Source organism: Mus caroli, unplaced genomic scaffold, assembly GCF_978045245.1.
Source record: "Mus caroli unplaced genomic scaffold, Mus_caroli_1 scaffold_14, whole genome shotgun sequence".
Taxonomy (NCBI): domain Eukaryota; kingdom Metazoa; phylum Chordata; class Mammalia; order Rodentia; family Muridae; genus Mus; species Mus caroli.
The window spans coordinates 30240396-30254524 of NW_028227269.1; the positions used below are offsets into that span (position 1 = coordinate 30240396).

Below are 14129 nucleotides of genomic sequence, written 5' to 3' on the forward strand. Positions count from 1 at the left end.
CCTTGATATGTGAAAGGGGTCACAGCCCGTAGGCTGAGAGCCACTGGTTCAGAGCCATGGGGCTAATGGTCGTGGTTTGGAACCTTCAGAGCTGTGAGCTAAATAAAAGCTTTCTTTTTATAGTGCTAACTAGATCAATAGTACCTGGAAAAACCATAAGTAGGCCATGTTCCTTCTTTACAGATGAAGAAAGTAAGGTTCTAAAAGGCTAAGTGACTGCCATTGTGGACTTAGGTCTGTCTGCTACAAAGGCCACTCCTTTGATCCCTGTGCTACTGGTTAGTATGTAGGTAATACTCACAGGTGTGTAAAATGCTGGCAGTCTTCCAGAACTCAGGTGTGTAAAGCACAACACAATTCACAGGAATGTGCTCTGGGTGGTACATGCTGTATAGACATCAGGTTTAATTGCTTAAGAAGCAAGCTTGATCAGAAAGGATGGAGAGATGTTACAGACTGTGAGAAACCCCCCACATGTGTTGCTCTGAGTTGATGTTGCTGGGTGGGGCAGGGATCCTCTCCTGGCTTCCTCATTATGAAGATCTTTTCATCACAAACGTTTTAAAACTGAAAACCATTGCAGAAGCAACAAAGAAAGCTAAAGGGGAAAACTGCTGGGATTTGGTGGTGTGACATGAACTCTGTGTGAGTCCGTAAGGACAAAGGGATGGACTTCTAGGAAATTTCACTCATTAGAAGAAGGAAGAGACCATGTATCTATAGGAAAGAAGAGACTCACGTCTAAGGCAGAATTCCATGTATTTATCTAACATTCTGAGCTGTTGTTATGCCCTGTCTAAAGCTAGTCATATCAACCTCACTTTCAAGAGAGTAAAACTGAGCGCTTTCTCTTCGTTAAGTAGTAAAATCCTTCTGCTCCCCCCATGAAATGTGTCCAGTTTTTGGAAACTGTCTGAAACCCAACCGAGTGTGTGCAGAAGAGCACATACCCAAACTCCTGAAACTCTGAGCCGAGAGTGTGAGTCATGCCATTACCAACGAGACAGCCAGCCAGTAGCTCAAAGCACAAGTTACAAAACAACACGAGGAAGTAGCTCTTCCCCTATAGCTCAAGGCCGCATGTCCTTTCCCAAGCTCATGCTGGATTTGAAGGAAAAGCCTTCTCCTTAAGATGTGGAGTGCCAATCAAACCACAGTGAAGGCACACTAAGGAAGAAGGTGGCTGTGTTCAGACAAGGCAAGGCAAAGGTCACTCTTGGTTTCTGTTTTGTGACTCTATTGTTATGTATTCAGTATGCTTACAACTTTTCTGAATTGTATTCACTCACAGCTATTACGTTTGAAAGTATAAGATGCTCTCATTGTGCGTTTAAAGCCAAATACTCCTGTGGGGGCTTGTTTGCAGGCTAGTGGAACCAGAGCTCACCGCAGAGCCTGTGGTCAAGCTGATGAGACTGCCAACAAGAAAAGGGCTACTCTTAATACCAGCAAAAATCAGTATGTGCAACAAGATTCCCCTGTTGGTAGCATGATAAGTACACACACAGTACCAAAAATCAAGTGAAGCTCACGATTGTTTGCAAGCCCTGAAACATAGTTGAAGTTTGAATCTTCTACTCAAAGTCTTGAGTAGATCAGTCTCCATAACTGTCCTTCTTTGAAGCTGTCCTGAGCACCTAGCCTGCCCTCAGAGGTCTGTGGTCCCCAGGGCCACCCCTTATGGAGCATTTTTAGTTGCTGTTTGGTTTTAATGAGCAAATCCCTGAAAGCACCACCTTGCATGTACTTGTGGAATGAACAGAGGTGAGGAGGAGGAAGGAGGGTGGCCATATCATAAGGGTAGGGAGAGGTGACTTCTACAGTGTGATTGGTTTGTATTGGCAGGAGGTGAGGAGGACTGGGGTGACATACCTGGAATTTCTGGAAGTGTGGACTTGTCTTTTTTCCAGAAGATCCCATCACAAACAAGAAGTCTGGGGTTAGGACGAAGGGCACTCTCTCTTTATTGATGCCCAGGAAACTCTTGTAATTCCCAAGAATGTGTCCAAAGTCTATATGAAATAGGTTTCCTTAAGAGAAGAAAATGCCTGACATCATTACCTGGTGTGAGTGTTTATTAACATTTTGGGGTTTTTGGTCTTTTTTTTTTTTTAAATCAGTTGCCTGAAAATGAACTATTTTGAGTGAGCGCACTTTATCCTCTTTTATTATTAGCGTTTGATATTTTCAGCCTTAACAGGTGCTTGAAAGCAGTAGCCACAAAGCTTTCAGACAAAACCAAGTGTGTTTTTTGATAGGTTTGTTCTTTAGATGATACCAAGATGTCATTAAAAACAAGCAAGCAAGCAATCTAACAAGCAAACTTGTCTCCAAAGTACTCTTAGACAGGCCAATCAAAACTCTCGCTAAGTTGTGACCATCATGCTGAAGAGACTTTATGTCCTTCATATAGCCAACAGACTGGTGCTGTATTTTGTCTGCCAAGAGTGATGTTATTAATGTTTTACTTTTAAGTAGTGCTATAGAAATACCATTTTGAATCTCTTTGGGGTCAGCTTCTAACACTATTGCCAGTAGCAAGACCATATTAGTTTTTGTTTATTTGGTCTTTTAGCACTTCTATAATCCGCAAATGGACTGTTCTTTTGTGTTGACCCTGTTCTTGCAAGGAATAAAAGTAATTCGCACCAAGCTCCTTTGCTTGTTCCTAAACTCTACTCTTTAAAAATAATTTTTGTGTTAAAGTCTTTCTATGTAGTCCAGGCTAGCTTTGAACTTGTGTTCCTTTTCCTTAGGCCTCCTGAGTGTTGGACTTATAGACATTGGCTATCATGCCTGGAAGACTATAAAACTGGATTCAGATTTCATATATGAACATTTCATGCTATGGTGGCCATTACAGGTCACTGCCAGGGTAGTGTGAACCAGTATGGCTGTGAGAGTTAGGGACTCAGGTGTTTCAGAAGAGGGACAGCTCATGTGCTTTTATTATTTGGTCTAGTTGGGTCTTGGAACATTTGACATTGCTGATGCCTCCTTCTAAGCTATCCTCCCCACTCTCTCTTTTTACTTCTCCCTGTAATTTTTTCCTTTATTTTAGTCTTTATTTCCTTTATTTCCTGCTTTTTCTTCCCTCATCCATTAACCCTCAAGAAGGGTGGTCTGTCTACAGTCACCAGTGTCCCTATACACAATGACTTGTAAATCTGGGCTCCAGCTTAGACTCTCACTCTGTGCCATGAGGATGGGGTAGTGGGGAGGCAACGCTTAAAGAGAAGAAGTGCTTCAGATGGACAGTGGTGATGGGTGCAAAATAATGTAATTGTATTTAGTGTCCCTTGTCTGAACACTTAGGAATGATTAAAACAGAACCTCTTATGTTAAATGTATTTTACTACAATAAAAATGTTACTTTACAGTGGGCAAACTCACCTGTCTCTGAGATCATAATGTTGTCGTTGTGCCTGTCACCGATCCCAAGAACAAATGTGGCCACACAGTAGCCTGCACAGGAGTAAACGAACCTTTCCACTGCGGCCTGAAACTGAGGAGAATGGATTTGAATGTTGGTTGCTTTCCAGTGACAGAGAGCACCCCAAGTCAATGGCAATGTCTCCCAGAAGAACAATGTTCTGAGAACCACTTCAGACAGCAAGCAAGAAATTTGAGTCCAGCCTCATTAGTACATCCCTCATATCAAGGAAGTGCCAACTGTCACTTGTATTTTTAATTGTCGGCTTGTGTTTTCAGTGAAGAGTCATCCAAACAGTACAACATGAGGAAGACCCAAGAAGAAAAGGGCCACAGAAATTTATCAAAATTTCCCATCCTTCCTTTTAACCACTTGCCCACAACTGTACAGAACTTGTAGTAATTTCTGCAATTATGCTTTGCTTATAACCATTTAAGTGTATGGATGGTTTCACAAGCTTTCATGTATAACTGATTAATAAAGGCTACTAATTATATTTCCTCTACCAAAGGCTGCTGGCCACGCAAGTGTGAAGTGCTATTCCCGTGCAGTAGAACTGACTTTAAACAGCACCCACATGGCCCAGCCAAACAGTTTGTGAAGGATCCAGCATATGTTCTTCAGCAAGATAGACATTTTCAACATTCATAACTTACCATTTAGAGCCACAGTAGAAATTGTAAGTTTTTTGGTTTGGTATGAAAGAATGTATATATGGTAACTAAATCTGTGTGTTAAACAACAAAAGTATCCATAAAAAGTGCTAACAGAGTATTTCACAGAACCAAATTCTATGCAAAGCTTGACTGGTATTCAAAACCGAAGCAAATGTTTTCTGGGTCTAGAAGTAGGTGCTCTGTCTCACAGATAAGCTGTGTCATCAGGGGAAAAACCCTCACAAACCCCGACAGCCTCAGGAGTAAAACTCTCGACCAGTATGTTGGGGAACAGAGACATCCATTAGAAGAGCCTGTTAGACCAGCAACCACTACTGTCCAACCGAAGACAAGCTGTATGGAGAAGTGAGCCTGGGCTGAGGAGGGGAGAGCAAGAACTCACCTTTTCTTCAATAGGACATTTTTCCTTGAGCCAGTGATTCAGGACTTCATCTTTGAATGCGCCCGTGTTACCCACTGTGCTTTGCTGAATCTGAGCAATCGTTGTGGCATCCTTTACAATCTCGATCATACCTACATGAAGAGACAGAATTCAGGAGAGGCCGATGCTGCTATAAGTCTTGGTGGAGCAGAGAATGGAAGGTTATTTTTATTAGGCCGAAGATCTGTTTTCCAGTTCTGAGCTATTTTCTTGTTGTTTGCTTGCTTGCTTGTAGGGAAGATAATAACAGTAAGGCTCCAGAAATTATAAAGAATACTTTCTCAATATTACTAAGGAGAAAAAAGGGCTGCTTTGGGGAAGTGACAAATAAAGCCATCTGTGTGCCAACCTTAGCCATCCTTGCTCGGAGATTGGAACTAACTTTTCCTTTATAGGTAACAAGGCCAAATGTTTTGTACATTTCTCATATCAGAACCTTGAATAAAAATAAGTGTGATTAAAACTAAACTGTTAAATGTCTATAAAAGTACCTGAGTGGAGTGTGTAATGGCTTCAGTAATGTGAATCCTGGAATTTAAAAAGAACTGACAGTTCCGTCTGTTTAATTTTAAATGTTATTTGCGAAAAAAAGCTGAACGTGCAAAGAAATGAGTTGCGCTTTAGAGGCAGAAAAGAGCAGGGGAGGAAGCAAGTTCTTGGGAAGGCTGTTCCCGTGTAAGGGCCCAGACCCGAGACAGGTGTCCCTGCATCGTCATCATGTCCTTATTGAACCGAGAGTCTCTATCCAGCCTGGGAACATCTCCTCTTCTTGTCTATGACTACAATTTTCCCGTTAAGGACTGCTTTCTTTCCCTGAGAGAGTGATGTCCTTTTAAAGCCAGCGGAGTGCTGTGCCGCTCATCTCCTGATGTAACTACAAACCTATTTTGTCACCAGTTGAGATACAACCGTAAGGCAGAAGGCACAGGTCCAGAGATTCAGTCTCCCAAATGGACTCCATGATGCGTAGAATCTAGGAACCAAGGCACAGGCACTACTATTACACATAGATGTTGGCCAATGCATTTTTCCTTCTCTCTTAAAAAGCTAGTAATCTTATCTGGATATGTACAATATATGAGTAGATGCAAAACACATAAGCAATAGTTTTCACTGTTCAGACTGATACTCAAAAATTTCCTGTCATTGCAAATCTGTTAATTTCAGCCCCTGGGTTATATGTTGAAGAAAAGTATGAAGAATCTTTACTTATGGGAGGCTTTTTGCCAGGTTTCATTATCTATCTTATCAAAACATTTCACTTTGTTATGTATTTTTTTTCACATAATAACTGTAATGTTCTTATATATGTTTAATATTCTGATATCACACGATCCATGCTACAACCAAGGCAATGAAATCAATAATGGTTGATTGACTAACCCCAAACATTAATTGGTTGCTCTTTTATGTGTGATTCTTATAGTAACCTTGTATCGGGTATATAACTGCTATTTCCTTTCAGTGGTACAGGAACAACATCTTGGAGAGTTTCAGTGCACAGTGGGCTCCAATAATAAAATTGAAGTCTAAGCGCAGACTGTCTCTCGGGATTAAAGGACCAGCAGAGCGCTGTTGTGTGGCTTTGAACAATCCAAAGGATTCTGCAGATTTATTTAAAACTAAATTGATCTTTAAAAATATTAAGGGATTTTTTTCATTCTTTTAAAAAATATTTCTTGGACAAAAAGGAAAACAACTGTAAGGCAACCCACCCTGGAAGGGAACCTGAGTACTATGTTAGAAATAAGTCAAAACAGAATCTTAAGATGAATGGAAAACATTGTGTTTTTAAATAGGCTTCCCTTAACTTAGTACACTTTATCATGTAAATAAACTGTGTTAGGTTTTAGTCACCCTCACCTCCTTCTTTGATGAGGCACTAAAATGTGGATAGAAAAGACTTATAGACTTGTGATGCTGTCTGCACAGAAATGTCAAAAAACCTGGCACAGACAGTGTTGGTGCCTTGCTGTTCACCTTTTTCTCACCGTTCACCTGCATAATCACCTGCCTTCTGGTCTTTTTTGCATCAGATCATTACATGAGTTTGAGTATGAATACTAAAGGATATGTATTTAGGGAGTATGCCTACTGGTGTGTTGATATGTCTGTGAACAGGAAAAAAATTGGGTACTGTAGGCAAATAATCCCATAGTCTATGCTTCCATGCATAGAATGGAGTGCTTAAAAAGAGGCTAGGAGAGGCAAGTGTATATGGCTACTAGGGAATGTTGAATTTGCATCTTTGAAAGGACAGAGAGAACTAAGGCGCTAGTAAAACTTATCTATTAGGTACCTTTTGATTGCTGTTTATCATAGGGAAAACGAAACAAAACAAAACCCACAGAAGGCAGGCATGTTTGAGAGCAGCACAGCACTCTCTCATCAGATAACTGCATAAGCCCACTCCCTTCGCATTAACCTACCTGCAAGATCAACATGTCTTGGCGCAGATCATCACCATGTTTAAAGATGATTCCAATGGTTTCATTGGATAGGACTGTGGGATCAGCACACTTAAACTCAAGCCACAGGGGCTTCTTCTTAGAGGCCATCACTTTGCATCTCTCGATCTGTAAGGCAGTGGTCACACCATCACACACAATGAACACACATGGAAGAGACACAGATTCTCTCATAGAGCATTGCTAAACACAGGGGCCATGAACTGGCTGGAAAATGATTTTCAATGTTTGGATAAAATTATAGAAGGCGTTCTCACCCAAACTGGAAATGGGTGAGAAAAATTCATAACCCTTAAAACAATGTCTCTCAGACTCTAATTTTAACTCTAAGTTTCTGTGAAGGGCCTGTGGGGTACAGCAGGTGCCATTTTAATCACCCTACTTCATGGGCCTCGGTATGCCCGCTAAAAGTGCATCGTTCAGAGCACTTTCTTTCTTTCTTTTTTTTTTTTAATTAGGTAATTTCCTCAATTACATTTCCAATGCTATCCAAAAAGTCCCCAATACACTCCCCCCCCCAGTCCCCCACCCCCCCCACCACCACTTGGCCCTGGCATTCCCCTGTACCGGGGCATATAAAGTTGGCAAGTCCAATGGGCCTCTCTTTCCAGTAATGGCCTACTAGGCCATCTTTTGATACAAATGCAGCTAGAGACAAGAGCTCTGGGGTACTGGTTAGTTCATAATAATGATCCACCTATGGGGTTGCAGTTCCCTTTAGCTCCTTGGGTACTTTCTCTAGCTCCTCCATTGGGGGCCCTGTGATCCATCCAATAGCTGACTGTGAGTATCCACTTCTGTGTTTGCTAGGCTCCGGCATTGTCTCACAAGAGACAGCTATATCTGGGTCCTTTCAGCAAAATCTTGCTAGTGTATGCAATGGTGTCAGCGTTTGGAAGCTGATTATGGGATGGATCCCTGGATATGGCAGTCTTTAGATGGTCCATCCTTTCTTCACAGCTCCAAACTTTATCTCTGTAACTCTTTCCATGGGTGTTTTGTTCCCAATTCCAAGAAGGGGTACAGTGTCCACACTTTGGTCTTCGTTCTTCTTGAGTTTCATGCGTTTAACAAATTGTATCTTATATCTTGGGTATCCTAAGTTTTTGGGCTAATATCCACTTATCAGTGAGTACATATTGTGTGAGTTCCTTTGTGAATATGTTACCTCACTCAGAATGATGCCTTCCAGATCCATCCATTTGCCTAGGAATTTCATAAATTCATTCCTTTTAATAGCTGAGTAGCACTCCATTGTGTAAATGTACCACATTTTCTGTATCCATTCCTCTGTTGAGGGGCATCTGGGTTCTTTCCAGCTTCTGGCTATTATAAATAAGGCTGCTATGAACATAGTGGAGCATGTGTCCTTCTTACCGGTTGGAACATCTTCAGGATATATGCCCAGGAGAGGTATTGCTGGATCCTCTGGTAGTATTATGTCCAATTTTCTGAGGAACCGCCAAACTGATTTCCAGAGTGGTTCAGAGTACTTTCTACCATCTGTTTATGCATTCCCTTCCTCAGATTTAATTTGAAAAATGAGGCCCAGTGCTTCCACAGTGTCTGAAATATTATTACTCCAGAACCCAATGTAGGCCAAATCTAACTCAGGGAAATTTAACAGAAGTAAGTGGAAAATCTGGCACCTGATCACAGGGCTTTCAGCCCCAGCCCCTCACATCTAAGCAGAGCACTGTGACTGCAGTCATAAGAATAAACCAAACCTTTCATGGGTTTTAGACAAAAGTGAGTGCACTATGAATCACAAATATAGCGTAGAGATGGAGAGAAGGCTCAGCGTACTGTTGGGGGCTGTTTCTTGCTTAAAGCATGGAAAAAGGCATCCATGCTGAGCTTAGGGTCCAGCAATCTAGAGTACAGTAGCCGTCTCAGAAAGAAAGGCCAGATGAGAACAACAGAAAATAATAACAGTCAAACAATTTCCAAATATGATAGAAGATACCCACAAGCCCAAAGACCTGGCACCTTATACAAGAAACCGTGCCAACACACACTGTAATCAAACCACTGAAAGACAGGGAGGGAAGAGGTCGGAAAAGATATAGGGGGAAAATGATGTATTGTAGATAAAACATCAAAGACAAAGCCAGAGTGTTATCATCAGGACATAGGCAAGGCAGAAGAAATGGTACTACAAGAGAAAAACAGTAAGCTAGGATTCTCTGTCTAATGACAATATTGCTAAAAAATAAATGCATAGTAAAATATTTCAGCTAAGTAAATTTTGAAAGAATATATTGCCACCATCTTGCAGGATAACATGTTAAAGATCAGAAGTACCCATATCCAGCATAATAATATGTGGGCAAACATTTAAAATGGCTTAATCTAGTATACGTACATTTTTTGTTTAAAACAAAAATAATATATACATTTATAATGCACGCAGAAGAGGTGTATTAGTGTAAGTGTGCCTCTGTACAATTCTAACATGCCTACAAAGTGGTCTCTTACACTATATGGTATATGCACATAGACATTTCAATCAACAGAAGGGGTCAGAGATGAGTCACAGATGCACCTACAATATGGACAGCTGATATTGACATAAAGAACTTCTGTTATACTTTTAGAAGAATGTTCAGTGTTTTGATTTTTGCTGGTGGCTGCATAGAAGCATTTATCTGTGAAAACTCACGGAACTTCACCTATGGACAACTGTTTGTGTAATGAATACATCAATAAATTGACTTAAAACACAATGCAAGGCAACTACCCTTCCATTGGTGTGTCGTATTGGGTGTTGGGATGTCTGGTACTAGTGATGAGAGGGTGACTTGACCGAAGCCCATCTGGGGATGCTCTTGATTCTGTGTCTACTGAAGATCCATTGTGAAGGCCCTGGCTCTATAAAGTATGCTAGACATTTGCAGGACATAAGGAACATCCAGAGAAATCCCACTGATACCTACCACCAGGGTACCGGCTTTTAGTCCAGGATCATAGGGAACTCTAAAGCTCTCGGGGAGATTGGAGTTCTGAAGGCTTTCAAGCTTTTGCTTAAGCTGTGAAATAACTGCAATTATCAAAAGCATACAGGAGTTAAGTGAGCACAAGACATTATCAGTACTGTCGATGATATCAGCACTTCCTGACGTCACACCCCTTAGAAGTCCATGTATATCATTTGGGAAATTAGTAGTAGGAAAAGGGATGTAGAGCTCTGCCTTTGGGGATCTAACCATTCCAAGTAGGCAAAGTAAGTCAGAATCACTGTGAACAACTTCAGTGTAAATGTCCCTGCAAAGGCAGAGGGCATATGTGAACACATGTGTAAAACCTCCAGTCAAGAGAGTGTGCTGAGAGTGAACCTATGCAATTGGTGCTGCCATCATCTTTCTAGCCCGTGAGACTTTCAACAGCCCTCTGGTTTGTGGAGCAGACATTTGAACACACTCTTAACTAGAGCTGGGTTAGAGTTCTGCAAATTCTCAAAGGAGGAAGTTAGGGTGTGTACAAAAGATGGGGCAACTTTGAAATTCTCAAGGCAAAACACACAGAGTACAGATTACTGGCTGGATAACAGTCAGAAGCCAGCCCAAACGTAAGATTGTTACTGCTATCGTTAGTAGCTTTGGGGGTAGCATGCTCAATGAACTAGAAAATGATTCAAAGGGAAGGTTATAAATGTAAAATATTCAAAAGCTTTAACCACTGGGCAGGGATGTTAGTGCCTGTTTTAAGTTGACGTGCTAGGTCTAGGTTTGTAAATTGAGTAAAACATACTTTCTAGGTTCAAGCTTCATATACTTTATTGTGTCAAAAAAGATGTGTCAATGGTATCAACCCAAACCTTATAAGAGTGGTTAATTTTCCTAGAGCAGAAGAGACAAGAGGTTGAGAATGACTACAGAGAGGAGGTGCCCACACATGCACACACACCCATGTGTACAAGTGTGAAGGTGACATACATTTATCTATGTGTATTATTCTGAGATGCAAATGTATGTATATGATGAAATTTTAAAATCAACCTAACCTCTCAATATTACCTTCAAATTCTGACTATTTGAAATCAGCACGAAAGTATTTAAAGATGAGGAAAAGGAGGTTTGGAAAAGGAGTTCCATATACTTCTTGTGTGTGGAACTGTTATTGAAAATTATGTCTTCTGTTCACACAAAGTTCTTCAATTTCTCCAAGTTTCACATGCACAACTTCACTTGTAAGAATATATACATTTATGATCACAAAACATCATGTCTTATAGAAGGAGAACTTTAAATCTATTTACTTCATTGAAGATAAGAGACCAAAATGTTTTCTTGGTCACCTTTTGCAAAATACTACTTGGATTCCAGAAAGAAGATTCAAAACAATTACGGCATTTGGAAGGAGAACTGAGAAAAATGCAACCACTGTACCTTGGGAACTGACGTCATACTTCTCAGCCGAGAGCGATTTAATATCAATGGTGACTTTCTGTAACATCTCAATCACATGGACCTGCTGTGTGAAGTCCTGCAACATGGCTGTGCCACAGCCTCGCAGGTACGCCTCCAGGATCACAGCGAACCTCTGCTGATAGTGTCTGGACTGTGCGATCTCACTTCTCAGGAACCAGAACAAGAAGTGACCGATTCTTTTGTTCTGAGATGGGTGCAAGATGGTTGAGATCATGGTGACTAATGCTGTAGGTTTACTGGGCAATTCCTGGTAGCCTAAACGGTTAGACTGTTATCAAAGTGGAAGTACTTACTCTCAAGCCACGCTTCAGCAGGAATCTGGCCAGTGCACTGTCGTGGTACGGTTCAAATTTCACAGCCTACAGGAAGAGCACATTGACATTTGAAGGACTGTACTCTGTGGTGGTCAGTCAGAAGAAAGGCAATGGGGGAAGCCCATGGTTCTGCTTCAGTGGGTCTTTCCAGCTAAGGTGGTGAGTATCTCCCCAGCTACTCAAATCCAGTTCCCTGTTTAGCAGGCACTGAGGGCAGGAGGAGGAGGCACTTGCTTAGCATTCTATAACAGGTGAGGACCAAGCTGGGGCTGGAGGCCAGGACTTGTGATGCACAGTGCTGTGATCTGGGTCATGGCAGAACTGAAGTTGCGAAGGCTTTTCCTCTGCGTGACAATGGCTTGGGTTATTGGAAGGGCAGAGGTGGATACGGCTATGATAATTCTTTAAAGTGAAAGGTAAGGATGGTTATTACAAAGCAAATGGACCACGAAAATGCAGCACCATCAGAAGGCCAGCAGATGCAAACGGGCCAAGGATGAAGATCCTAAAACCCCGTAGCCTCCCTTTTGAGCAGCTCCCATCTGCTTCCTGTAGGTAAACAGCAGCCCCCACCCTGCCACACTGCGGTACAGAGTGCGGTGTCAGACTATCCCTGATTTTCTATGCTTCTCTAGGCAGAACTTGATCTTCATTGCTAGTGTTTGATCATATTCACAGTGTTGGTTCTGGGTTGGATGTTGACTTAAGTGAAATGGCAGCTCTATTTTGAAGAAAGCCAATAAAATGGAAAAAAGAATAAATTAAATCTTGGTGGGTCCCGGTATATTTTTCATATTTTATTTTTCAATAGGCTTGAAATAGCTAATAGTTTTGAAGGCGACAAATATTATTTAATTATCAATGCATATATTAAGCTAGAATGTAGGTAGTATATGTGGGTCTAATATTAAGCTAGAAGATAGGTAATGTATATAAGTCTAATATGGACTATCTTAGAACAGTTCCTTTATAAATAGAAATGATCTTTTCCTCCAAAGAATAGAAGACATTTCCACTGCAGTCCATACTATGGGGCCTGAAGTCTTCTTGTTATGGTCATGGTTCTTCACACTCTGGGTTTCTAATTTGCTCTGATCAGTACTGACCTTAATGTTTCAATGTTAGCCCTCCTTCCAAAAGTACTCCTTTTGGGTGTGGTCAAGTAGGTGCCATAGAACTGCATCTCAGTCGAGTTCTGAGAATGCGGTTACCCAATCAACAGAACTCACTTTAAATGTGTTTTAGGTTTCTAATCTGATAGCTGGTCTTTCTTCATGTTTCACTTCTACAACAATGATGCAGATCGCAACCGAGAGACCATTTTAGCCAGCAATGAGTCATTTAGTTGGAGCTGAAAATGTTTCAAATCGCTGCACAAATGAATATCACTCTTCAAATATAAGCCAACACATCCAAAGTTAATAAGACTGATTGACCTCTTTCACCTAAAATATTTCTAAGAAAAATCTTACTTATCTTTGAATTCTGCAATTTTCTTTGGAAAATTACAAGGAAAAAATTGTTAGACCAAGCATTGCCTACTCTGAACTTTCCCTAGATGCTTTAATCACAATTAAGTGTCACCTGATCCCCTATTTGCTATTGGTATTGTTTGGTTTTCCCAGAAGCCCTTGCCATAATTTCATAATTTTATATTAAACACATGGTGTGTATTTGTGTGTGCTGCAGCAAATCTAAACGTTTGTCTTCTTACTGAAGACATTGTTGAACTGAGGACTGAGCAATCTGTGCCGTACAATACCATTCCCCTCCCCCGTTCCCACCTCTTACTTTCCATTCCCTTGTCAAGCAACACAATGTAAGATGAGAATTACTAAAGTGAGCAGAACTATCGATCTTTAACAACCCAGCTAAATCTCAGGCATATGGCTCACTGACCCCACAGAACCCCAGAGAGCATCATGGGAACTGAGTGAAACCAGTTTCCTGCCTGTTTAAAGAGGGCAGCTACCAAGATCCTACTCAGCACAGTTCTTTAGCAAAATAGCAAAAGCTTGCTCTACCCTAGGGCCTATGACCTCCCCAGCCATGGGCTTTTGACGAGGATTACGGTACCAAGCATGACATTTCCCTCTGTGGAGTAGACCTGAAAGCCATCATGTACTCAGAGTAACTGTGGTCACCTGCACAGGATCAACCCAGTCAAAGTTCTGCCATAGATGGGGTAGATAGGTCTCTAGGCCCTACCTCTTATTGAGGAGCTAGTGGCAGTGGAAAGTTGCTAGGAGAAAAAAAAATCATCCTTTTTGGAAGATGTGGCTACTGGTAGGATTCCTCTGCTCTCGTGGAAGGTTCTACACCCATGGACATGTGGAGAGTGCTTGTTGGACTGAGCAGTTATTAGGGGGAAATGGCATTAACTCGA

General features: G+C 41.3%; 1 protein-coding gene across 2 annotated transcripts in view; it reads right to left on the reverse strand.

The window, feature by feature from the left end:
• The window catches only part of Pik3cg (phosphatidylinositol-4,5-bisphosphate 3-kinase catalytic subunit gamma), a 35386-nt gene that overhangs the window by 15809 nt on the left and 5448 nt on the right, over positions 1 to 14129 (reverse strand). For both annotated transcript variants that reach the window (XM_029484962.2, XM_021178976.3), the window contains exons 3-10: positions 11723 to 11788; positions 11388 to 11613; positions 9936 to 10039; positions 6961 to 7107; positions 5414 to 5504; positions 4493 to 4623; positions 3394 to 3505; positions 1873 to 2030 (exon numbers count right to left, since the gene is read on the reverse strand). In XM_029484962.2, coding sequence (XP_029340822.1) covers positions 1873 to 2030; positions 3394 to 3505; positions 4493 to 4623; positions 5414 to 5504; positions 6961 to 7107; positions 9936 to 10039; positions 11388 to 11613; positions 11723 to 11788 — 1035 coding nt within the window. The remainder of the gene's footprint in view (positions 1 to 1872; positions 2031 to 3393; positions 3506 to 4492; positions 4624 to 5413; positions 5505 to 6960; positions 7108 to 9935; positions 10040 to 11387; positions 11614 to 11722; positions 11789 to 14129) is intronic.